This window comes from Lacerta agilis, chromosome 5, assembly GCF_009819535.1.
Source record: "Lacerta agilis isolate rLacAgi1 chromosome 5, rLacAgi1.pri, whole genome shotgun sequence".
NCBI lineage: Eukaryota > Metazoa > Chordata > Lepidosauria > Squamata > Lacertidae > Lacerta > Lacerta agilis.
Window position 1 is genome coordinate 41,665,368 of NC_046316.1, and position 27,536 is coordinate 41,692,903.

At 39.2% G+C, this 27,536-nt stretch overlaps 1 protein-coding gene across 1 annotated transcript; it reads left to right on the forward strand.

The window, feature by feature from the left end:
* The first annotated feature begins 15 nt into the window (after positions 1-15).
* CHST15 (carbohydrate sulfotransferase 15) lies at positions 16-27,323 on the forward strand. The gene is made up of 7 exons (XM_033149462.1): positions 16-668; positions 4,030-4,369; positions 8,687-8,824; positions 11,553-11,709; positions 22,760-22,916; positions 24,029-24,176; positions 26,624-27,323. The coding sequence occupies exons 1-7, from the start codon at positions 123-125 to the stop codon at positions 26,812-26,814; spliced, it is 1,677 nt and encodes a 558-aa protein (XP_033005353.1). The 5' UTR covers positions 16-122; the 3' UTR covers positions 26,815-27,323.
* The last annotated feature ends 213 nt before the right edge of the window (positions 27,324-27,536 follow it).

Genomic DNA, 27,536 nt, shown 5'->3' on the forward strand with positions numbered 1-27,536 from the left:
TTGGTTAGTCTGTTTTTTTTAATTAAAAAATACTGATTCTACAAAGTTTCTTAATTGCTTGTAGAAAGTGACTTTCATCCATTTGAAATGGCTCCTTACACCAATTCTTTAATGGTACTAATATGAAGCATTGCATTCAACGTTGCATAACATTGTTATCAAATGACTTGCACAGACAGTGTTTCAAGTGCCAGCAACCAACTCACAATATTAAAGAGTGTCCTTCTCTGTGCAGAGATAAAAATAAAGTTCTGTTGCACGTGGATAGCAAACAGATGAACTTGCTTGCAGTGCTAGAAGTAAGGACTTATCACAGTGAAAGCTGGACTGGATTGTTTTGCTTGAAGAAAGGAAAACTATGCAGTTTAATGTTTGGATTATTAATAATGATGCTAGTGATGGCATCCTATATACTGACTGGAGCTAAACGTGGCCTCTTGCTGATGCAGCCAGCACTACGTTATGGAGCTTTTACTAGCAGTTCAAACTTAATGGACAATGAGAGCCTCTGTGATATGAAAGACCATTACCAAACATCTAAAATGAATATTTCATATGCAAAGGATTATCCAAGAATTAAAGTAATTATTGACACAATTACTGCAAACATTGAGTTTATAACTAGACATCTTCCAGACTTAGAAGATTTGAAGAAACAAGAGATGCATGTGAGTATACAACAGGGGAGAACTATTTGCTTTATTAAAAAATGGTAACCTTGACCATTACTCTCTGTAGTATCTACTCAACACAGTGATGCCACTACAAGCCAATGCACTCTTAAGTTAACACTCACTGAGGAATCAAGGCAGATGCACTTCAGTTTAGGTTAACATTGACATTTAGCAAGGTGTTGGGACTCCCTATCAGTTGTATAGCTGCTTCTCTTCGTTCATGCTTTTGATATGACCCAGTAGTAGATATGATTGAGAACAATAGATAGTCTCAGAAGCTGGAACACACATGTTGGAGCCTAGGGAAAGCCACTGTGGTGCTTTCTAACTTTCCTCTGGAAATATGGGAAGATCATATCAAACAGTACGGCAGTTTGCTGGATGATCATAGACATTCTTGGCAGGGGGTTGGACTGGATGGCCCTTGTGGTCTCTTCCAACTCTATGATTCTGCTAGTCAGATCAGACCCTTAAATGAAGTGATTTTTATCAATTATATATACAATAGACTCACAAGTTTCACAGGGGTTATGTTCTGGAGGATTGCGAGTAAAGCCAAAATTGCATATAGTCAGAACAATTCCAGAACTGCCCCTGTGTGACGCTTCCTCCCTTTCTGAAGCTGGTGTTGCAAGTGGGCCTTGCCCCCCATGAAACCAGGCTTACTGGGTTGTGGGAAGGTCTCATGCAGGGTCTGGGAGCTCCCATGGAATCTCATGAGATTTCATATGGCCCCATGGGATCCTGAGGGAGCCTCCCAGAGCCTAGTAAGCAAGTATGAGAACTTAAAAGCTCTTTTCATGTTGGCAAAGCCCATCACGGAAAGAGATTTTAAGATTTCCTCCTTGCATGCATCTAATTTGTGCAATTGCTGCTATATAAATACCAGACATGAAAACTAGCTTATCACTACAGGCTTTCTCATAATTTTACTGGTGTACAGGAAACAGAGATGTGGTTGCCACTGCTATTGGTAAATCAGGCCTAAAGAGAGTGAACAGAAAGTTCTAAGAATACGTTATCTAGATAAGTCTAATTCTTCCAAGGACGTTTCTTATGTGCAGTTTGTAGATGCTCAGGAATGTAGAGTGCTAACACATGTTTGGGAGTATGTGGGAAGAGAAGATTATTGGATGGGACACACTTAAAGGTCCCTATGAACACTTTGAAGCACAATCTACTCCTTAGACTTTTAGGACACTAAAATGCTAAAATAATTCTGAGGGATTTCAGGAAGGTATAGAACTTACGTTAAACAACTGGAAGTCAGTGATTCCTACAATGAAAGTGGTACAGTTTTATTATCTAAACCTGAACATTAATTTGATCTGTGTATTTCATCTTTATTTAAACCAGTGTTTCCTAATTATTATTTCCTTGCATGCCTATCTTCCAGTTTGCTTAATCTTATTGGACTTGCACATTTCAATAACCTTCAGCCAGGTTTTCAAGTGTTCACAATACCAAGCTGAGATACCCTCTTAGGTGTGACTGTTTAGGTTCACTATTAATATTGGTGAACTATATCCTTCCTATGTGATATCAAGTGCAGCAGCTCAATATGTACCTCTTTGGTTCACTTAGATAAGAATTGAACTAGTGTTATTGTGAGTGATTTCTTGGCAATTGAAATCCTGGAGACCTGAGGTCAGTCAGTATAGACAGAACTGAGCTAGATGAAAAAATGGTCTGATTTGGTATAAGGAAGATTCCTACATTCCCAACCACTCCATACATCTCTAAATTAATTCCATATAAACCACAAGAGTCACTTGGTGATCTCCCATGGATTTCTGTTATTGCTTTGGCTCTGAAAATTCACCTTGGTTTTCCTTTACTCTATAATTCATCCAATAAATTAATCTATGACTATTATTGAAGCCATTGGTATACTCTACAGTAGTATCGTAACCCTATACAACATAAACTTGTGTCTTTAGGTCCAGTTTTTGCTATAGGATGCTATAGTGGAAGCAACATGAAAGTGACCTGGAGGCAGAATGCTTGATGATACTATAGAACATTATGTGGTGTTTCTCTTACGTTTGTGCAGGGATATGACTATGTGTGAATCGCTGTGCAAACTCATTACAGATATAGCTCAGGGTGACAGTTTCTACAACTGTAGCAACAGGTCTTCTGTTCTCAGTTGCCCATGCTAAAACAAGATGAATAGCAGAAATGGCAAAAGCAAAATGTGAAAACTGTTGCAAATAGTCTTCAATATGTCTCCTACTGTGCAGGAACTAAAGACCAGACTCTCATTAAGAATTCACTCTGCAGTTAACTTACAGTACAATGAAGTACTGTATAGTGTCTACACAGAAATAAGTCTCTTCATATTTAATGGGGATTACTCCCAGGTAAAAGTAGTACAAGATTTCAGCCTAGGCTTCGCTTTTGGGTTAGCATTGGAGAAAGCTGTGTGGAAGGCAAAAATTCAAGATAAAGTGCAAGTATGGGGAAAGATATTCACATTCTAGCTGTCAGACATTTTATTACATGTATAATGAGAGAACACATCATTTGCATATCACTCAACGTATACAAATCTGTGGTCTCTTTTGTGAGTAGGTCAATGTGGCCAATCCATATACAGTATACTGGACCCAGAAAACCTGTTGGCCCTTCTGATTGTAGTCTTGGGGTGTATGATCTCAAGATATGAGGGCTGAATGTAGCATTCAGGTCACTCTGTCTGTCCCTCCTACATCCCTTTTCCAGCCACACACCTCACCAGTCCTGATTTGCACCCTTCTTGAATCCCTTTCCCTGCAGGAAATGTATCCTTGAACTTTGATAATTCTGTTTGCTTGTCTGGATGGAGGAGAGAGAGTGTGTGTGAATGTATATAGAAACTAGCCTACTGTACCACCCAACACTGGCATGTGGGTCCCAGTGTTGAGCTAAAAAAGCTTCCCTACCCCTCATATTTAATAGAGTGGTTGCCATGCAGAAGCTTTTGCAGAGAATTGCTCTATTAGTGTGTGCCACTTATCTCAAATTATTCCTTCTGGTGATGCATTATAATTTTGTTATACATAGATGAATCCCATCTGCTCTAGGAATTAATTTCTTAAAATACAATTCTATCTATGGAAATCTGCATAGATGCAATATTTAGGTTTAGATAACCATATCACTTCTTTTTGTGTTTAAGAGCTGGGCTTTACAAATATATTCATCTTCTCTGCCAGCCCTACATGTCCTCCTGGTCTTATATCTGTGCAACAGCATAGGTTATCAGAGCATTAAAATGTCTGGAATGTGTAAACAATGGGATTATTATAACCGGAAGTGCTACCATATTCTTTGTTTCCTGCCTTAATGAGAGCTTTTATTCTCTGTCTTGCAGATGTTCTCCGTAATTCCTAACAAGTTTCTTCCAAACAGCAAGAATCCTTGTTGGTATGAAGAATACAAAGGAAACACTACTAGGGACCCTTATGCTACAAACTCATATGCGTTGTATTCCAAACGTTTTCGGACAATATTTGATTACCTTAGAAAGGTGTTTTGGAGCCATCTGTATCATTACAAGGAGAAGCACTACCGGCTACGCTGCCTTCCCCATTTCTACATCATAGGCCAGCCAAAGTGCGGAACAACAGACCTTTATGATAGGCTCAGGTTACATCCCGATGTGAGATTCTCAGCAATTAAGGAGCCTCACTGGTGGACAAGGAAAAGGTTTGGTGAGTAAACACACTATCTGACACAGAGTTGTGTTTGCAGAAATGAATTCTTAAATCTTTTGGAAGCAGCATCTCTTCATTTTTAAGTTTCTTTGTCCCTGGTTAGCAGCAGACCTAATGCTGGAAACCAATAGGTCTCTAGCCTTAATGTCTGTATCTGTGGCAAATTGCCTTGGATACACACTGGAAGTGCACGCGACAAGCCCCCAAATCAGCAGCCTAATGTAGAGAAGCCTATCATCTGGATTGGTATAAACAACAGCCTGCCCTAATATTAATTAATTGATCTATATAATGCCCAGGTTGCTTGTCAGCTGTGTGAAGAGCAAATCTTAACATTGCACAAATTTATAATAAGCTGTCATCAACTAGAAAAACCTAGGGTGGGTAGCACTGCTTGTTGTTTGGTCATAAGCAGATGTCTATATAAATCTGCCTTTTTGTGCAGTTCTTTCAAAATACCTGCTCTGGCTTTTAGGTAAAGGAGTTGATGCTAAAAATCCATTTCAGGCAGTGTCTTGCGGTAGGTAACATGAGAGCTGCTTTTCTTTTTGACAGTTCCATGTGGCTTGATCAATACCAGGTTTAGTGGGGCTCTTGGTTTCCTGCCCCCAGGGACTCTCACTCCTTAACCTTGAAGGTGACAGGTATATGGAGCAGCATCATAAAAGGAGGGGGCAGTTTAGCAAGCATGTTCTGCTAGTCTCCACTGTTTCAAGTCCCCTCTTAGTGTGTGAAGTCCCTGTGTAGGAGTAGTTTATTTTTGTTGAGTTAATATGTTCAGCTGCTAAGGCTGTAGTGCTGGAGTGTCAATGGTTTCCATTTGCCCAAAGCAAAGGGCTTGTGTCATGGGCAACTGCCCATGGAACTCTGGTGCTGGGCCTGTGGCTGGTATATGGATGATGCAGCCACAAGGATAAGGCAGATTGCATGGGTTTTCCCTTGGAGGAAAGGTGCCAGTTGCATAGAATAATAAAGTTGTAGAGTTGGAAGGGACTGCCTGAAATGCAGGAATCTTTTGCCCAACATGGGCTCGAACCCATAACCTTGAGATTAAGAGTCTCGTGCTCTACTAACTGAGCTATCTCATAATATAGGCATGTGTGATTAGCCTGCCCAGATGCTTCAGCTGCATAGTGTTGTATAACAGAGCTTGTCTCCACAGTCTGTATTGGCCTGGTTTGAAAGGTGAACAGACTTAGTGCTAGTTCCCATCTGATGATGAGCTCATTCAAGGACATAGTGACAACAGTATCTAATATCTACCTTGCTTGAGTGCCAGTTTGGCAGGAGTGAGGGTTGGAAGCAATTACAATGATTATCTGAAAGCAGGACCAGCGTCAGCACCTGGAATCCTTGGGCTTCTGCCCATGGGTGTTGACACTGACCCTGCTACCATTCTGCTGACGGATTTCCTAGGATTTTTTGTTCAGGAAACAGATTTATTATTATTTGCTTTCAAGAGTTGCAAGGACTAAAATCTTGAAATATCGAAGCATTAGAGAATATGTTTTCATTATTTTTTTGTTATTAAAAACTGAGCTCCCTCCCCACCAAGCCTGGTTCTACTCGCTTCAGTCTGGTTCTGCTCAGTATGTCTCAAGACACAAGGGAACAGTTTAGCCTCTATGGATTTTAACACCATTGTTTTGGCTTATGATTAGTGATATAGATGGCCTAGTAGGCTGAGGTTTATACCACACAGGGGATAGGTTCAGTTGTGCACGCCCTCCCCCTGCTTCAGACAAAGCCTTAGAATGAATACAAAACAGAGCTTCTTCTGTCTGCAAATTGGTTTGAATAGGAAACCACTGCTTTTCAGATTATATTTGATAATGCCTTCAAGTATGAGTGAAGTCAATCTAGTTGAAATGGACTAAATTGGTACAACTGGTTTCCTCTACTAAAGCAGTTGAGACAACAAACTCAATAAAATTGAGCTGAACTAATTTCAGAGGGATTTTAATTGGTATGCAGTGTTCTTTCAAGCATATTCTTAGTGGTTTGTCTCTTATACGAGTTCTGTACTTGGCCCAATAATACAACTTCTGAATTTATTTCAAATAAAATTCCATGTTCTGAGGCCAAATGCAAACAACGACTGTTTTAGAATTATTTGAAAGGACCAGGCATGTACATCTCCAAAGCTGAGAAACTCTGGGCTTTGCCATCTGGCTGAGAAGACTATGTATGCCACTCTGAGTGGAACAGAGGCATGCTAACAAGTTACATGCTATATTGTTATATGGAAGGATACCCACAAACCAGCCTTCTTCTGCTTCTCTTTCCCCATTAAAGTTATATACCACCCTTCATCTGAAGACCACAGGGTGGCTTACAACATAAAAACACAAAATAAGAACATGGAACTCATTAACACAACAGCAAAAAAATACACTTTCCCCCATAATTCCAAGTTATGTTATAGGTAGGCTTGCTTTCATATTTGGCATTTAGCTATGGATTTGGAGCACACTATAAAAATTGGGAGGAGCTACTAAATTCTAATGCATTGATGTGTCTTGATACAGCTTGGGTTGCCCACCATGCTATGCCTTGTTTATCTGTCCAGAGACCTCCAAGGCCTTTTGAGGTATATTGATGTCACCACTGCTATACACTAAAAGCAAGGCACCTTTATACCTACTGTGCCTGGCACAGCACAAATAAAGTCATTTGGGCTATTGCTGCAGCAGCATCCAAAAGGAAGGAGGCCATGAAAAACTAATCCAAAGCATGCAGGGCATACCATGCTTATGTACAGGAGCACTGTGAAGTTTGTAGCCTGCTCAATATGAATCAGGCACTCACTTCCTTGCCTGACTCCAGGACCCAGTGTACATCTTTATAGCAGCCTCCAGTCTATTCACCATCAGGCCTAGATGTGCCAGGACCTAGATATTTTGGGGCTGCTTCACAAACACTGGCATTATAATAAATACCTGGTTAAAACCAGAATCCTCTGGCCTTCTACATAATTCTCTTGGTTGCATTTCCCGGTTCTTTGCTCTGAAGTCTTTGTAGTTTGCTCTGACCTATTAATATCTCCTTATTCATTCATTTCTACAGTGGCAGACTGTGCTTAGTATAGAAGATGCTAGGCAGATTTTCTTTGGATCGTGGTTCTCATGCACTTTTCTGCCCAATGAAACAACCATAATCTAGGAAGAGAAAGAGATTCCTTTTATAGGAATCTTCCAATCAAATATTTTATTGCACCTTCCTTTTGCTCTGTCTGCTTCTGGGTTACTGGGCCGGTTCTATAATACAAAGGTTAAAGGTAAAGGACGGTTAAGTCCATGCTGATTAGCACTTTCTTATTTAACGTCATCCTGTGGTCTTCTTCATAAGGTTACACCATTTAGATTTGTCACTAAGAGCTTCCCTAGCAAGCACCAAGGTGGCTTTTGTTACTATGTGGCCAGGATGTAAATAATATTTACATTCATGTCTAATAAATACACAATTTCAATGTCCATATTTATACACACATATGTATAATTGTAAATATGTATGTATGTATGTATATATATATATATATATATATATATATATATATATATATATATATATATGTTTGTTTATAGTGCTGCCTTTTTCCTTGACAGGAACTCAATGTGGCTTAAAGAAAAAATAAGAACAATTTATTCATGTTCATGTACATGTAGACTACAAAGAACTTGCTACATGGAATAGATTATGTAGAAATTAATCATGCAACCATTCAGACTCTTTTTTATCATATCCTTATTTATTTAGGGTTTTTTAATTAGTTAATTTTACAATGAAAAAGAACTTGAAAAATTAATAGAATACAGTGTTTATAAAGTAAGTTGAAAAAACAAAATGAGATTGATATACTGAGAGTAAATCAGTTCTTTAAATTTCAGAACATTTCACAGCAGTAGTTTATCATTTGGAGAAAATAAGTTATTTTGATGGTACTTGACCACATCAGATCCAGTTTGCTATATTGCCATTTTGTCTCTGTCCTGGTTCTTTTGACTACATTAAAAGGAATTCCCAAATGTTATGTGCCCACTAATTCAATACCAGGTGTTTGAGAGCTCTATTTCTCTGCAAGCAGTATTCTTGCTGCAGCTACCATGCAAGAAAATAGTTACAGTATTCATGTTACTTCCTTGTTGAGGCATCAGTATAATTGAATAACTATCGTATCCTATTTATGATTATGCTATTTGAACAGGGTCTTCCACTAAATAGTCCAAAAGGCAGAGCAGTAAACATCTCTACTATACCACTGTAGATTCCAGGCTGGCTTTATTTATTTATTTATTTATTTATGCCTGCTTTCAGGGATAATTCGTCTGAGAGATGGCTTTCATGATCGCTACCCAGTGGAAGATTACCTGGACTTGTTTGACTTGGCTGCTCATCAGATTCAGAGTGTGTTGCAGGGGGACACTGCAAAAGACTCCAACAAGATAATTATTGGTACAGAAACTACTGCTTATAGGGGTTTATGTTGCTGGTATGAGACTTGCTTTGTAACATCGGTGGTTATCTGTACTAAGATAAGAGTTCACTGATCTCTGTATCTTAGCAATGTAAGCTAAGTATACGATAGCAAAAATGTGGATAAGGCATTTTATTAGAACAACTTCTGTTGGCAAAAGGGTAATGCAAGCTTTACAGCATCATGAAAGTGTGCCTTCAACTAGTAATGAAAAGTTGAGCAAACATCTGTCTGAAAAGAAGAGCATTATAAATCTTTAATTTTGCACTTTGTTTTCAGTGTAAATAGAGGCTGTTTAAAAATGCATTAATATTATTTAGTTATTTATAACACTTTATAGCACCTTGGCAACAATACAGTGTTTGGTGCAACATGCTGTCCATCTAAAATTAAAAATAATAATAACTACAAATAAATACAAGAATAAAATCCAAACATGCAGAATCGGGCAAAAACTTTGTGAATAAAAAAATACCTTCACTTGCTAGTGAAATCTAGATGCATTCCATCACTATGAGTCCCACTGATTTAACCACAGTAAATGACATCATATGAAGCAAATGAACTTGATGGGTATGGAAGAACATATGAGATAACGTACTCCAAATATATATGGGACTTGAGCACTATTGTTTTCCCTAGGATGCATTCAGTGCAGGGTTGACCAGATGCGAAAGCAGACAGAGTCCTTGAACCTTTAATGGTTGGGTAGGAGAGGGAATTTCAGGTGGTGTAGTTTGCATGAGAAGCTATACCTGCTGAAATATCTGTTTCTACACAATAATAAAGACACATGTTTCCTCTTTTGCATCTGGTCACTCTAATTCAGCAACAGCACTTTGCTTCTTGGAGGACAGCCCAGGTTAGTTGCAAGTGTGGCATCAGCAGGCTGGAAACAAAGTCTGCTCAGACTCCACAAATGCCCTGGGAAACTTTAGCAAATAAAACTTTTCATGGGATGGAGATGTAGTGCTAATAGGAACCCCCATCTGTAAATTCTGCCTGCTTTGTTGCTGTTGAGTTATATAAAGCAGCCAAATAGAGTGACACTAAACATTTGGTAGGTGTAAGAGATGGGACAGGTTGAATTTCCTTCAAAGGACCAATTTATTCTACTGTCTATTGAGACTGGGGAAAGTCTAAGCTGTTGTGACCTACGAAAGTTATTATGACATTCTTAACATATCCTGACTTTTTTAATCAAGAAGCTATTAGGCCTCATTATTTTGTTGTGATATGAGCAGGTTCACTGCTCTTTCTATAAACAAATATTGTGCCTCAAGTGCTGTTTGTGGACTTTTATTATCAAGGACACATACAAGCTACAGTTTTTATTTTATAGGTCTCTTCTAAGGGGAAGAATGCTAATTCAAATGGCTAATGTACTTTTTTTGAGCAATTGCCTTTGCAAGGAGCTGAACTTTTTGTTGAGGAAAATGTTTACATGGCCTCTTCTTAATAAAGTTTACAGGAAATCATATGAATTAATATGCTCATTATAGTGAACTTTTTATTACCTTGTTAAAAATACAATTTAGTCAAGAATCTATCTATAGGAAATATGAAAACCAGAGATTTTCTCAGGGAGCCACATTATTAAACGTCAAATGATTAAAAAGGAGAGATATAATTAAAACTATAAACATCCCTCTAACTTTACCAGGGAAAGTAATTTTACAGTCAAAAACATCTCTGAATCAAATCTTTATTGGATTGTAATTATATTCCCAGATGAAGCCATGGAGGTTTCAGAAGCACAACACAAGACATTACCCTTGCAGCTCCAGGCATTTTAGACAGGGTTTGTTTATTTCTGATCCTTATTATGATAAATTTACCAGAATGGTTTATGAAAGAACAACATGATTTTTTCCCATTAATCTCTGGCTAAGGATATTAAAGAGCCATTTTTAATGAAAGTGGGCAGTTTCATCATATGTTGTGTGCTTTTAGCGTCTATGAAAAATTGGTATATTTTTGACTGTGCTGTTCTCATTTGATATATAAATGCAGCAACATTTAATTCATCATGGGTTAAATATGGATTCCTCCTCACAAACATTAATTCGTGTTGTGGTGCTATGGGGTGGGGGAGAGAGATGATAAAACAATAGAATCATGGGATTTTTGAATTGGATGGGAAGTCAAGGGCCATCTAATCTAACCCCCTGAAATGCAGAAATAATAGCTAAAGAATCTCTGACAGAAGGCCATCCAACCTTTGTTTAAAAACCTCCTTTGAAAGAGCGTCCATTACCTTTCAAGTTTTCAGTTCGACTGTTGAGTAGTTCTTACTGTCAGAAAGTTCTTCCTAATGATTAGTCAGAATCACCTTTCTTGTAATTTGAATCCATTGGTTTGGGCCCTACCCTCAGGAGCAGCAGAAAATAAGCTTGCCCCCTCTTCCACGTGGTAGCCCTTCAGGTATTTGAAGATCATAGAATTGTAGAGTTGGAAGGGATACCGAGGATCATCCAACCCAACCCCCTACAATGCAGGAATCTCAATTGTATTTCCTTTCAGTCTCCACCCAAGACATACCCAACTCCCTTAAGAAGTTTATTTTTTGGCTGCCATAGCCAAGAATAGGAAGTGACCTAGCATATGTCATTTAATATTCTGGTCCTGCAGTGCATTTACAACAGTGCTCAAGAATGAGCCAGTCATCTAAAGTGACACTAATCTGCAGATTTTTGTCATTCCTAGGAGAGGCGAGTGCTTCGACAATGTGGGACAACAATGCTTGGATTTTCTTCTATGACAACAGTACAGAAGGGGAGCCTCCATTCTTAATACAGGACTTCATCCATGCCTTCCAGCCAAATGCAAAACTGATCGTTATGCTTAGGGATCCTGTTGAAAGGTTAGCAAGCAATATTTGCAAAGTATCAAAGAAATGTATTTTATTCTTTTTTATTTGTTCTTATGGATAGTTGACAGCTGTCCCCAAAATTGGTAAGTCGAGAGCAGCATAACTCACCCCCACAACTCGACTCTATAAACACTCTTACCACCTCATTGAATCCATTGTTGTTGTTGTTGTTTTTTAAACATATTTTTAATATGGCTGATACAATCTGGAAAGCTACAGTGTTTTTAGTGTAGGAATGGATTATTTAGGAAGCTCTAGAATAGAGATGGCTTAACTGCAGCCAAGTAGCCTGATGCATTCCCCCAAGACTTCAACAACATTGGTGACAGCAATAGAGAAAAGAAAATTTAAAGTAGACATGGTACGACAGTGGGCAGAGAGGTTTGAACCTCTATACCCAGCCCTGATGCAAATTGCCCCCTCACTATTTATCAGATTGATCATTTGATGAGGGGAGCAGTAACATACCTGCCTCTTCCTCTCAGCTAATTTACTTAGCTTAGTTTAGGAAGAAGATGTGTGTGTGCATGCGAGAGGGTGGAGTAGCCACACCCACCACTGGCATGTGGTCCTGGACCAAAGGGCAAATGTGACCCTTGGGCCAAAAAAGGTTAGTGCCTCCTGCTCTAGAATATTCTGCCTTTATTAGAAGTCCCCAGAATGTTTAAATTCTATTAAAAATATTTGGAAAACGTTCCTTGTTTTGCTTAGTGTTCAGAATAAGGTGAATTACAGTCCCCGGTAGCTTTGATTTCCAATTCCGAATTCATCACATTTTCAATCCTGATTTCCATATATTGGAGAAACTTTGAATACCTTTAATTCTTGTGCATAATCTGGGAAAGAGTTAATACAGTATGCAATCTGAACTGATACGAGTTGTAAAATTGAACAAGTAAAACTCCCATAACAGATAATCTTTCATCTTGTTGACATTAGCAGAGATGCAGGTAACTATGGAAACCGGGAACTGTGTGGAGATCCCAGTTGCTTAGGGCAATTTCAGTGTGAAAAAGGCAAATGTATCCCATCTGCTATAAGGCATGGAAATAAAGGTCAACAGGTTTTCCTCCCCTGCACAATGGTAGTGTGTACCTTGGTCAAAGAGTCCACTCCAAGTTGTAGCGAAAGAAGAGGAAACACAATTCTTCAGGCATTGCTGACATGTACTCCTTAGCAGTAATATGGGAATAAATATTTTGACGCTCTTCACACGATTCCACCGGCTTCTTAATATCCCTGTTTTTGGTGAGGTATGAAGACTTGTTTGCCTTGTATTGCATGGTCCAATTCTCACCTTTTTAAATGGTTGTTGTTGTTGTTCAGTCGTTCAGTCGTGTCCGACTCTTCGTGACCCCATGGACCAGAGCACGCCAGGCACCCCTATCCTCCACTGCCTCCCGCAATTTGGCCAAACTCATGCCAGGGTCAAACTCGATTTATTTCAATTGTCACATGGTATTCTATTATTATTTATTCGTAACATTTCTGTCCTGCTCTTCTTCCTGAAAGAGCCCATGGCAACTGGTAGACAGTTTTATGGAATAATATAACACAGTCTTTTCCTAAGGATTTAAGTAAAAAAGCCTTGCTGATATGGTTAAGCTCAGGTCTCATTAACTATATTTAAAAGACATCTCATCATATGTAAAATGACAGATAATAGTAATATTATATTAAGGTCACCACATCCAGGCTTAGCATTAGCATTTGGTGCTCTTAGGCAAACTTACATCCTGGCAAGGCCCACTAGTGCTGAGGTCTGCTTTTTATAATTAGTTTTGGCTTAATCAGAACAAAGCTTTAAATTCCAAACAACCATTCCTCTGAGTATATAAATCATTATTAGGAGTGGATTCCATGACTCTCATCCTTTTACTGTTACGGCAGAAAGAGGTGAACCTATAAAGAACTTTGGACATATGAGGAATGCAGGATAGCTGAAATTGTCAGTTCCCAACCACCACCTGTTATTTCATTCGTTTTTGGACAAAGTATTGCTCATTTCTAGCTTGAAGTAATAACATTTGTTTTCTGGAAATATTTACTGTAAGTTTTCTCAGTTTACTGAAGGCATGTTCAGTTTTTTTTTCTTCTTTTGTGTATATTTTAGGCAGAGGCTAGCAACATATATTGGAAGGCAATATATGTTGCTATGCAGGCCCCAGGCAAGGATAGTAAAGGAAAATACTGCCTGTAATACTCAGCCACATCTTTTGATGTGAGCTTATGCACTCAATGCAGTAGTTTCCAAACTGTCCGCACTCCACCCCATGGGCCCCTTGAAGATTGCCCATGGTCTTGGTGGACCACTTACTTATTTTTTCTGCCTGTTGTAGCAATTGAAATGTGCTGTGTTAGATGCTGTATGATTCTTAATTGTATTTTTATTGCTCTTTTTTCTCATATATTGTACTTCATTGCATTGCAGTTTGAATGCCATATGATTCAGACAGTAATATAATAAAATGAAAAATGTGAAACAAAAGAAGCAATAAAAGTACAATTCAAAAGTCAATACTTATATTTAATGTGATGGATGTGCCATCTTCAACTGCAAATCCACAGACCATCTGGGTGAAGTTTATGGACTGTAGTTTGGGACCCCCAACTCTTAAGGTTTATTTGTATTTGTGATTGTGGTTCTGTTTCTTGGTTCTGTCAGCTATGATTTCCATGCCATCTCCATTCCTACCACAATGCTACACAGGCATTTGTGTAATCCTTAAAAAGAAAAAGTGGTGCAAGGGAGCACATAGTTGTCTCCCACAAGTCTATGTGCTCCTTCTTTCTAGCCTCATGGCACATATCTCCCCTCTTTGTATTTTAAAAGAAGCAAGCAGGCTTCCCTACCACTACAGTTGCAGGATCAGAAGCTTATTCTGCTGTTGCAAAGATATGCTTTTCTCTAAGGTGACTTAAGCAAGCCTCTTGCATCAGTTCTGTTCCCCTCTTCCCCAAGGCTTTACTGTGCTGGCTTCAGTTCCCAAGGAATAGTCCTAAGGTTTCTTAGATAGTGACTGCTTGTTGCCCTCCTGCCAGGTGTTTGAGAGAATGCCGCAGGTTTCTATCTGCCTATTGAAACATTAACATATCAGACCGCTGGTCCATCTAGCTCAGTCTTGTTGACAGCGACTGATAACAGCTCTCAGGATTTCAAGCAGGAGCTGCTCCCAGCTGTTATCACTTTTTGTCCCTCATCTGCCATTTTGGGGTACACAACAGGTTTCAATCTGTCTATTAAAACTAATGGAGGCATCATGCCTGCATTGAGTTCAATGGGCACATTGGATTTTTGTGAACATTTTATTTTCAAGCATTCACAAAAGATAAGATTTCTCTATTGTCATTGTACAAGTACAAGTACGACGTTGTACAAGTGCAACAAAATTGAATGCCATCCCATAAAAACAAGACAAAAAACAAAAGCACATTTTCAGCCACACATGCACATACATACACACCCATCCCAACTCTCAAAGGTCATATTATCTGGTTACAGCATTTAAGATGGTTAGAGCTCTGGGGTAGAAACTATTTTTTAATCTATTTGTTCTTGCTTTAATTGTTCTATATCTCTTGCCCGAAGGCAGTGGTGCAAAAGGACTGTATCCCGGATGAGATGGATCCTGTAAAATATTGTTTACTTTTTTAAGGCAGCGGGAACTGTATAGTTCTTCCAAAGATGGGAGAGGGTGACCGACCAATAATCTTTCAGGCTGTGGTTATGACCTTCTGGAGTACCTTCCTCTCCATGGCTGTGCAACTGGAAAACCAAGCACAAATACAATATGTAAGAATGCTCTCTATGGAGCCTCGGTAGAAGGACATCAGCAGTCTCTCACTCAGATTGTTCTTCTTTAAAAGTCTGAGGAAATAAATTCTCTGCTGGGCCTTCTTTACCAGAGCAGTAGTATTTGCGCTCCAAGTCATACCCTGCTCAATAGTCAGTCCCAAAAGCTTGAATACAGCCACCCTCTCCACGTGGTCCCCGCTGATATACAGGGGCTGAATATCCGCCTTTCCCCCCCTGTAATCCACCACCAGTTCCTTGGTCCTGGCAGTATTAAGAGCCAGATTATTTTCTCCACACCAAACATAGAGCCGCTCCACCTCGTCCCCATAGGCGGACTCATCCCCTTCTGAAATGAGCCCCACCACAGTAGTGTCATCAGCAAACTTGATGATTTTGTTGCTGGAATAGATGGCTGTGCAGTCATACGTATAGAGGGTATAGAGCAGGGGACTCAGCACACAACCTTGTGGTGACCCGGTGTTAAGGCTAAGGGCTGTGGACATATATGACCCTACTTTAACCCTCTGAGAATGATCTGACAAAAAGTTCAAAACCCAGAGACAAATGGAGTTAGAAAGTCCAATCGCCTCTAGCTTGGACACCAGTCTATGGGGGAGGATAGTGTTAAAAGCAGAGCTAAAATCCATGAACAGCAGCCTTGCATAACTCCCCGGCTGCTCCAGATGGGACAGAGCATCATGGAGAGTGGTAGTGATAGCATCCTCCATGGATCTATTTGCCCTGTATGCAAACTGGTAGTTGTCAAAAGTCAATGGAAGACAGGAAATAAGATGCTAAGTATTGGCCTCCATCCATCCAGCCTCATGTCGTGTGACTTTAACTCAGCAAAAATAATTGTTAAACAGAGGATAATAGACATAAAAAGACAGAAGGATTTGAGTAAAGCACCTCACTTTCTAATACAAGAGGAATGGAGATACTTGTCTCGCCCAGCTAGATATTTATTCCATCTAAAAATACCCTCCCATAGAAGAGCATTTACTCTAACCCGTAATCGCATAATACCTTCAGCATTTCTCCAAGGGAAGTACAAACGGACCGCATTGTGCAAGAGATGCTGCTTCTACTAGGAGGTGTGAGGCGAGCTTATCCACACGATGCTGGCTGAGCTACCTGGATGCTCGGACAATTTCTATATAGAGTGGCTTCTTTCAGATGCTAACACTAATGTGACAGCAAAGGTAGCCAAGTTCTGTGCTAGAGCCATAAAAATTTGGTCCGATCTAGTTAGCAGTACCCATGTAACTTCAGGACCGAGCTAAAGACGAACTAGTGCTATAATCTGCTGTAGTCCACCCGTTAAAGTAGTGATATTTTCTTTTATCTAAAAATTTTAAAGTTTATATTTATAGTTTATATCTTAGAATGTATTTTGGATTGTTTTTTCATTTTTATTATTGAATGTATTTTGGATTGTTTTTATGTACATAGGTGTGTGCTGGTTGAGAACCGTAACAATAAATCAATCAATGTGACTGTGTACCAGTTTCTCAAAACACTTTGTGATAATCGGAGTCAATGCAACTGGTCTGTAGTCATTAAAACTACTAATTGTGGATTTTTAAGGCAGAGGAACAATAGTTGACGACTCGAAGCTCGAAGGCTTTTGTGAGTGCTTGAAAATAAAATGTTCTTAGTGGAAATGCTTGGAAAACTCAAATGATTTTCAAGTGGAACGTGGGGATTTTTGTTTATCTCTAACACAGTGGTGCTGGTTAGAACAGAGCTGGAAGGTCAAACTCGGCAGACTGAACAAGGGAGACTCTACCTGTATATATATAGGAGGGCTAGCTTACTACGTTTGTGAAGTAATACACATTAGCATCTAAAGAGAAGGGGGGGTCAGGGTATAAAACTATTAAAGAGACTATAATTACTTGCACCACTGGTTGAAAATAGTAACTTGTGGGTTTTAGGAATGAGATTATTTTTGTAGGGAAATGATAACTTTTATCCCTATTTAAAGGTTCCATTCATATGCTGTTTCTGATCAGCTTATACTTAGGGAGAGCTGTGGATTCATGCAAGATCACATGCTCTTTTCCTCACACAAGGGAAGATGTAAATCTTAAACTGGCCCATTATGACATTAAATTCCTTGTAAGAAGTTTTAGTCATGCCATATTGAAATAAATGGATGAATTTATGGTTCATTCATTTCCCCCCTGTGAAAAGTGGGAAGTAGGGGAGGAAGTAAAATCTGATCAGGCTCATAGACTATTTGCCTTGTCTCATTTGATTTATGTCCATAGGCTCTGCCTCTTTCCAAATCAGTCATTTTTTACAAAATGGGAGAAATCAGTTTCCAGTGCCATCAGCATTTCCTGCACCACGGTCACATATATAAAAATCAAATATTAGAATGTAAATTGGCTTTTATTTTTTGAAAGATAGTTACAGGGAAAACACACTACCCCCTGATGTGAATGTTTTCCTTATTAGAATTCTATTCTCATCAGCAGCGCTGCATAGAATAGGAGTTGTCAACAGTAGTGCTCCCCATTGCCCAAGTCACCTCATGGCCCCCTGCATGGCAGACAGTGCACTGTTGACTTGATAAATATATTTTGTGGCCTCTGAATGTTAACAGATGGTAATTGTATGCAAGAGAGCTGGATGAAGTGGCTTTCTTCTGTAAATGATCTGGAAATGCTCTGCAATATGACTCTAATATTCACCAGCTGTTGCTTTAGTGTCTGTCTCATATCGTAATATGCCCCTTAACTTGGGAAATACAATTTTGTCCACTTGTAATGGATACAGTTTCCATTACAATAGATTGTGCTTTTTCTCTCACCATGGGATAAATCTAACCCTATATGTACTGCTGAATTGTAAATTCTTTATTCCTGACAGCCATGTAGCATAACTGTGCCTTGCTATACTCAATGTAAATATTTGATGGGTAAAGACCCACATGTTGGTTTCATCCTAACCTAAGGGAGATTACACCAACATTATTGTCACTATTTAATTGTTTTGGGGTTTTCTTTAGAGGAATGCTGTAGGGATGGAGAAAGAAAAACTAAGAGTCCTAAACTGGACTGGAGTTAAATATGTGTTTTATGTCTAGAAAGGTTGTGCACTGATATACAGCATTGCTTCCTCCTGTAAACTAAGTGACTTTCAGTCATTTTGAGCCATGGAATTCTATAATGATGGATCACATAGCTCAGTTGTAATATATCTTCAGAGATATTAGTATTTGGCCAAAAAAAGAATCTGAGTTATCTTGGGTGCTGGAAGAGAATACAGTGGCCATGGTTGTGGTGGTAATGCCTAGATATTCCTCATTGGTTCTGTTCCCCTTAATATTCCAGCAGTAGCTGCAGTGCACATATTTTCCTTTCCTAGAATCTGCACGAACAAAGGGATTCATACGACAATTTATTTAATAGTTTAAACTTAGAAATGCAACCTAACACTATGGCAGCTGAACTTGCAGTTGCTCTTTTGTTGCCCTAGCACTGCATGTGAATGTGGTGCTATGGCATGCCTGCTCACTCACTTTTCTTTTTCAAGGCCTTTGTTTCCCTTCTCTTTCCCTTCTGGCATTAGAGAGACAAGCAGGCAGCTACCATGCAGCTGCATGTTTCCTTAGTTGTGGAAAAACACATTTCTGTACCATGACAACACAGAGGGAAGAGGAGAGCTGCAGGCCCATGTGACCACCCGTGAACATTTATTTAAAGCCTGGTCCAGCCTTTCATTTTTGCTATCATTAAACAGCTTCCGCAAAATTGTTAACATAGGGAACACATCAAGCACCAAGTATTTATGCTGATAGAATTGAAATATGGAACTGTGCTTGAAAGAAATTGTTCCACTTTTTAATGCTAGGTTCCATTTCTTCTGCAATCTTTTCTGATGAAGATGCAGTCATGTGCACCTACACTTAATTGTGATAGATTATGGCAGTCGGTAACAGCATCAAGTGAGCCATAAGTAGCAAGAGCAGCTGAAATCCTCATCAGCAAAGGTTTGGTTTTTATAATGATGTCCCACGAAGCGAAATAAGGAAATATCCTACAACATATACAGATTTTGTTAGAATATGAGAATCTCCTGACAAGGAGTTTGTGGGCACTCCACTGTCCACATGGAGTTCCCTTACATGTAGCTGTACCATGGTTTAATCACTAAACTGTAGTGTGTTCTTCAGCCTTGCACATTCCCATCTTCCCTCCCCTGCATCTGGGAGGACTTCCTAAGCTTTTAATCAACCTTTTAGTTAGTGGACAGTTTTAACCTCCTTTTCTCTGAGGCAGGGATTGTGGTGTAACTCTAATTATGGTCAGTCTCAAAAACATAGGAAGTTGAAACCTTGGTTTCTGAAGCTGTACTGCTTAAATAAACCATAGTTAATGTGAACTGTTAATCTGAACAGGTTCCCTAGTTCAGCAAAATCTTGCAAAGTCCCCCCTCTTGGCCATGCAGAGGGAGCGTAGTGTGAGAACTCAAGGCTTGTGCATAAACCATATTTTATCTGGACATACAAACATGACATATGTATTTCTAACAACTCTTGGGAAAATCAGTTTCATTCCCTTACTAAACCCTTTGGAGAAATGTTCTCCCAAGAGAAACTAAGGCCGCAATCTTAATCCATACTTACCTGGGAGTACATCTCACTGATCTCTGAGACTTACTTTTGAGTAGACATGTATAGGATTCTGTTGTGACACACATACATAAACAGACTATTCAGGAAAAGGTCATCAGAAAAGAGATTGATTTCAGTTAAGGGGTTTGGAGAAGGAAATAATAAGACCCTTTCTAAAGGTCATTGTACTTAACCAAGATATAGGCATGAGTTTTCTGTAATGGGAAAATTGGTTATAAGAATCTGATTGGTCTTTTAAGATATACATTTTAGTGAATTGTTGTTGTTTTTTAAAAAAGTATAACTGATAGACCATTAACAGAGCATACTGTGCTAGGCATAGTTCTGCTAATATTCAAACAAGTCATAACAAGAGAAAGCACACAGAGAGAAACAGATTTGAAGTTGATTATAATGAAAATGAATGATAGATCCCCATTTTTTTTTTTTTTAGGAATGTCCCTTGGTATCAAGATAAGCAAAATATTAGCTGTTATGGGTTTAAGTACAAAAATTAGCACTGCATAATAGTCATCACAATTTAGGGTTGCCATATTTCAGAAAGTGAAAATCTGGACAGGAAAGTTGTTAAGCTCCCCCCCCCCGCCATTTTTTTTTGAAGTTTTTGAGCTATTTTTAAATGACGCTCCCAGTATGGGTTGCCATATGTCCAGATTTTCCCAGGCGTTAAAGCGATTTCCGCCCTATCACAATTGTGACTAGCTTTAGTTGCAATTCTTATTTCTTGATCCTAAACTCTAGGGGGTAACTTCGTGGTTATGTAAGTATAGAAAGCTGCTGCCCTCCTATAAGATTAGATTTTAATTCTGAGACAGAATTTTATACTTGTGTTCCATTTTGGAATGGATATGTATTATCATGTTGTTTATTTTTATCTGTTTGCGTTTCCTACCATCTTGAGCAAGCATAGAGAAACCGCATTCCTCCAGATCTTGTTAGACCACAACAACTCCCATCAGCCCTAGCCAGCATGATTGATAGCCCATCAACATCTGGATGGCCACAGGTTCCCCACCTCTAATCTAGAGAATGTGATTAAATGGTGTTGGCAAGAAAGAGCCATCTAAATGAGCTGCATATGCCAACCACCCTTTTGGCTCACTTTCTTGGCCACCTTCTCGCCTGTCTAACCTAGATAACAAGTGCTATTAGCTAGCACTGATGTTACTCAAGGCAGAAATTGCATACTTCATCTTCCTTGATTTCTTTTGATAATGTGCTTTTAGTGAGCTCTAACCTTCTTCTACACACACATTTCTGCAGGGAAAGGGGGGGGGGAATTGTTTATGTTTCAAAGTGCCGCATTTAATGAATCGGCTGGCTCCATCCTTCCTGTTTTTCTCATATCTTCCAGTTTCACAGCCAACTATTTCATGCACAGTAAAACAGGCGGCTGCCTAAGGCAGCAAAATATTAAGCACAGCCAAATTTTCAGCATGTCTGTATTGTCAGTGAAATATAAGCTGGGAGTGGCACATTTTCTGTTTGTTTTCTTTACACCTACAGACAGAGCTTCCCATTCGTACATGGCTCTGTTGTTATAACATACCACACAGAGACACAGCAGTTAGTGAGACCTTCCTTTCCCACCTCTGGCTGTTCCGACATCTCTGCTGCACTCTCTTTTCCTCCTTCTCATGAAAATCAATAGAGTTTTTATTCGTCACATGAAAAGGGGGTATCTTTCAAAGTAAACAAGCTTGAAGCTGCTCGCAGGTGTTTTACCTTAAACCATATTTTAAAACAAAAGGGGACAGCGGGCTGAAGTAAAGTGTATCAAAATTCCAAGGTAAAAGTAGTTCCTAGGGATGAGTGTGACTTTGTATAGCAGACACAGGTCAGAGAAGGGGCCACAGCAGGAGGGAATCAACCGATAGTGAGACCAGAGGATTGGTGGCTGAAAAAGAGTGTTCAGTGGACATTGGACTGGAAAAGAAGACCCTGAGGGAAGGGTATTTGGAGGTGAGGGAGGCTTGAGAGTAAGATTACTGAAGATGGAGAATCAAAGGAGTGACTAATAAGCAAGCAAGACTAATGAGAGTGGCCATGCGACCGGGATAATCAATATAAAAGTGGTAGCAAAAGCTACAAGAATGAATAAGAGCAGCAAGGAATGTAGTCTACAAGGAGAAATATAGCGTCAAGATCTGAATCGTGTGGTTCATATGGCTAGTTTGAGAGATAAAAATGGTAAGTTAGCAAAGAGAGGACAAGTAATAGTATTATTAGATCTTGTTCCTGTAATATTTTTTTCCTCATCTGATACCCCTGGCATGACAAGAGAGATGGTGGGAAGATGTTTGGGAAGTGCACTCCACTAAAGTGAGGTACTTGTAGGATTCCTTTGCCAGATAGGCAACTTGGATCAGCCTGGCTTTTCAGTTTAATTTTCTTTGGAATGGGGCTGTGAAAATTCTGCTGGAATAAACAAGAAATTAAAGCACAACCTTACTATACAAATAGCACTCTTTCTTTTCTTTTCTTTTCTTTTCTTGCCTGGACAATAGCTATTGGTTTACTACTACTATGATGATGATGATGATGTGGGATGGCTTAGTTGCAATTGTGCTTCAATTGTTCCTGTGTTGTTTCATTTACAGATTGTATTCCGATTATCTTTACTTTGCAAGTGCTAACAAATCTGTAGAAGACTTCCATGAAAAAGTGGCTGAATCACTGCAGCTCTTTGAAAATTGCCTGGCAGATTACTCCCTGAGAGCCTGTGTGTACAACAACACAATTAACAATGCCATGCCTGTACGTACATTTCAGTTCTCACTTGATATGATTCTTAGACAATAGAATTTCATGAAGCTGGTATTAGAATATGTAACAAATACATTATAGAGTGAAAAAAACCACTATCTTCGTAAACTTGCGTTTGAACCTGGTGGTTCATATGACAAAGTCTTTCTGCTTAAAAATTATTCCATCCACATAAAGACAAAAGGCTGGGACCTCTTCTAAATTGAGGATTTAACTGTTTATCTTTGGTAAGAATGGAGCAAGTTGAGCACCCAACTAGAGTATTAATGGGTGTATTCATGTACTATCCCCTTTCTCCCCTGTGAGGAACCTTTACAGCATTTGGGTTTTTTTAGACTGGGAGGAAAGGGAAAGGGAAGTAAAGAGGAACATGATAGAGGTGTATAGAATTATGTATGGCACAGTGAAAATGAAGACAGGGGTATTTTTCTACTTTTCTCATAAGACTGGTCTAGAACAAGAGATTATCCAATGAAGCTGAATGTTGGAAAGTCAGAAGTACTTCACACAATGCATACTTAAGATATAAAATTTGCTACCACAAGATACGGTCATGGCAAGCAGCTTGGCTTTCAAAGGGGATTAGACAAATCCAATGGCTGTTTGTTTGTCATGGTGGCTGCATGCTGCCTCCAGTATCGGAGGGCAGCATACCAGCTGAGGGAGAAGTATCCCCTCCCTCTGGGATTCCCTGATGCATGTATGCCAGGGTTGCCAACTTTTCTGGGTCTGTGGGCACATTTGCAAACCAGAAAAACGGTTGCGGGTACAATGGATGTGCTGCAGCTGTACACATGAGCCCTGAAAGTATGGACAACACATGCACACTCACTTTCTCCCCATCTCCATTTAGGCTTAAAAAATGTTTTTTGCTGTTTTTCAAGCCTAATATGGGTGCAGAGGCGGAGGCAAAAAGTTAACCTTCCAAAGTCTAATTTCAGGAACGGGAGTCCTCTGCTATAGCACATATGGTGACCCACGAGTATGTCACATTCATGCAATAAAGCTATGGCTTGCATAATCTCTCTTATTGTTGTCTGCCATGGCCAATTCATTTGGAGTGTTCTTAAAACAAAAATTTATTTTGTTTTTCATTATTTTAGGTAAGGCTCCAGGTTGGTCTGTATGTTGTTTTTCTCTTGGACTGGCTGACAGTTTTTAATAAAGATCAAATACTAGTTCTCCGCTTGGAGGATCATGCATCCAACGTTAAGTTTACTATGCACATGGTGTTCCAGTTTCTGGATTTAGGTAAGAAATTTTCTGACCTGATTAAAGCACATTTAATGAAATTGCACTGTTTTTTCGAAGGCTTCTGCTTCAGCCCCCCTTCCTAAATATGCTCTCCGACAGTCCCAGGTAATTGCTCTGTAGTTAGATCACATATATTCAAACTTGAAGAAAAACAAGTTGCTTAAATATAGCCATTTTTTTGTCTTTTAACCAAGAGGTAAGCTATTTTAAATTTAATTTTAGTCCACAGGTTCATGTTACCTTTGGGTCACTTGGCACATGCTTTCCTATACAGATAATATAGGAATATTGCATTTAAGAATGTTGCATGTTCATTGTAAGAACTGGCGGGTGTACAGACCTATGAAGTAGTGCAGTTGCATCAAGTTATGGCTGCACACTCTCCCCCCCCCTTCCACATGGAGCAATTTAGTGATTATCTATATCAAAAATGGCCTTGAGTGAACCATTTCTATGTGGAAACTGATCAACCTGAGCTGCTATGCTAAATAGCAGCCTTTAGGTCAGGCTTGGGGAATCGTGGCCCACAGGGATTCTAACTTGGCCCATGAGGCCATTTTTTCTTTCGCCATGTCCACCTGCAGTCATCTGTGGGTAAGGGAAAGCTGCAGCTGCAAAGGAACAATTGGGAGCATTTGAGTGTGGTTCCAATTGTTCCCCTACAAATGGGACTTGGGTTTGGTGTTTTTTGTTTGTTTGTTTGTTTAAATGGCACCAGATGCAAGTCCTGCTGGGAACTGCTCCACTTAGGAGCTCCCAAGTGGAGCTGATCCCTGGGCTTGTATTCAGCTCCACCCAGATGTCAAAGTGGCCTATCCCTGCTTTAGAACATCAAAAGGTTGCAGAATGTAATGTATTTCAAAAGTGAATTGCTATCATTTTTGCATGAGGGTGTGCTGGACCTCTATGCATGAGTGACATAAATGCTTCCTGACATCAGGAGCTCCATCATAAGAAGATAACTTTTTTTTTTAGAAAAAAGGAGAAAGAATGTACATTCATGATTATTTTATGCTAAATTGTTCCGAGAAAACAATCAGCCATTAGGATTTATTCTGTTTGGATGAAGGTTGGTTTAGACATTTAAAAAATAGATGAACAATTCATGCTGCTTACAATGCAAAATCATTTAAGTGATAAATGGGGGATGGAAACATCTTATGTTTTAAATGCAATTAACTTTTAAGTATTTAAAAACTTTCTAAATACTACAGAACATAACCTGGAGTAGAACAGTTGCATTAAACTTATATTAATATGTGGGAATTAGGGTGTTGAGCTAGTACGATCCAGCACCAGCAGGGATTTTTTTTCTTTACATTGTGTAAAGAAAGAAAAGAACACATATTTACTTAGAATGGCTTGTACACTACAGCTTGCAAGTGGAACAGGAGCCACACTCTTCATGTTTTCACATGGTCTCTTTGCACTAACATACCTAGGGTTGTATCCAGCTAAGTTCTATTCAGAGTAGACTCACTGAAATTAAAGGCCCAAAGCTAATTATCTCCATTCTTTTCAATGGGCCTGCTCTTGAGTAGGACAAAATGCCTAGAACCCCTATTTCTGCATCTCAAGCTCCTAAGGGGCAAACAATGTTCTGAGGTTAAATGCATGCAAGCATTCAATATGCATGAATTCCCTTCCTTAAATAGTATGAGAGTGGGAATGTTAGTGAACATAACCAGAGCCATTGTGCAAGAGGTGAGAATTAACCCTTTCCTCACATAATGGAATCACACTGAAAAATGTCCTTAATGAAAACTTCAAGGAGCATAAGGCTATCAATGGCTACTAGCCATGATGACTATGTTCTATCTCCACTGTTGGAGATAGCATGGTTCTGAATACCAATTTCCGGGGAATCACAAGTAGGGAGAGTGTTGTTGCGCTCAAGTCGTGCTTCTAGGCTTTCTACAAGCATCTGGTTCGCTGCTGTGAGAACAGGGCGCATGACTAGATGTGCCTTTGGCCTGATCCAGCAGAGAGCTCTTCTTGTTCGTATACGTTCTCTCCAAAGCTGCTATATTAGCCCTAGCAGAGAAGTTTCCATTGGTATCAATAGCAGTTGCGGATGGGGGATTTTTGGTGCATCACAGCATGCACAGAAAAGGCTAAGCTTCCTCTCTACATTCCATGGGGCTGTATCTTGCTTATCCCTACCAGCCGAAAAGAACAACATTTAAAAAACCAAAGTCTTGTATATTAAAGGCTTGCAAACATTTCATGCCATGTATAGTTTGGTCCTAACTGAAGGGATGGTGTGTGCTTCAGGGACTGCCAAGAAGTCATGCTTTCTGTTCAGACAACAAGCTATAATGTCCAAAAGTCATGTTTATACATCTCATGTCACTTAACTTGGAATTGTTTGAGGAAATGTATAACAGAAAGTTATACAAGCATATTTTGTGGTTTTCTTTTTCCTTTTCTTAATTTTACTACAGGTGCTCTGAGTGAAAAAGAAGAAGCTCTAATTACCAAAAGTCCTGCATCAAACACTAGGAGGCCTGAAGATCGCAATTTGGGCCCTATGTTACCTATCACAAAGGAAATTCTGCGAGATTTCTATCAGCCTTTCAACACAAAACTGGCTCAAGTTCTTTCTGATGAAGCTTTTTTATGGAAAAAATCCTGATGTGTCAGTTCCGGTGCCACAAATACAGTGCTTAGGATTCTTTTAAAATCTTGTTTTCAGGTGCAAGCAATTGCCCACTCTGAGACCAAGCAAGCCTACTGCAGTTAAATCTTTGTCTCCATGTTCAGCATACAATATGTCAACGAAGTTATATCAGATTTGCCGATTTGCCATAGAAGAACATAAAGCTCTATCAATGTCTTTTGTAAACTTTTTTCTCTCTCAGCAAACAGTGCACCAATAGCCTTGATATGAAGCAGTCTTGCATTCTGTGGTTATGGTTTTTGAAATGCCATTTTTAAGCTATTGTTACAGTACAGAAAGCACTAGCCACCTAAAAATGCACATTCATTCTAATTTTTAAGATACGTCTTGCATTCTTTTGAAACTATTCAAAACAGCTTTTTAACCATTAAAAGTTAATTGATTTTCATCTGGAAGTCTGTTTTTAATTTCAACAAACTCTTCAATATGTGTTCTCTTTGCCCATAATAAACCTATTAAATCTGCTTGAGCTGTGTAACTTAAAACATAAAATCAAAACCAAGTAACTTTTTAATGGATGATTGTGTTTTAGTAAGTCCAGAGCAGAATGAATCCTTCCCCTGTAACAATAATCAAGAGAAGAATTTTCTCAAGGGTGACTTACTCTAAAATATTAATTAATAAGAGGGCTGACTTACAAACTGATGTAAGAATATGATACAGTCATAGTAAGTTTA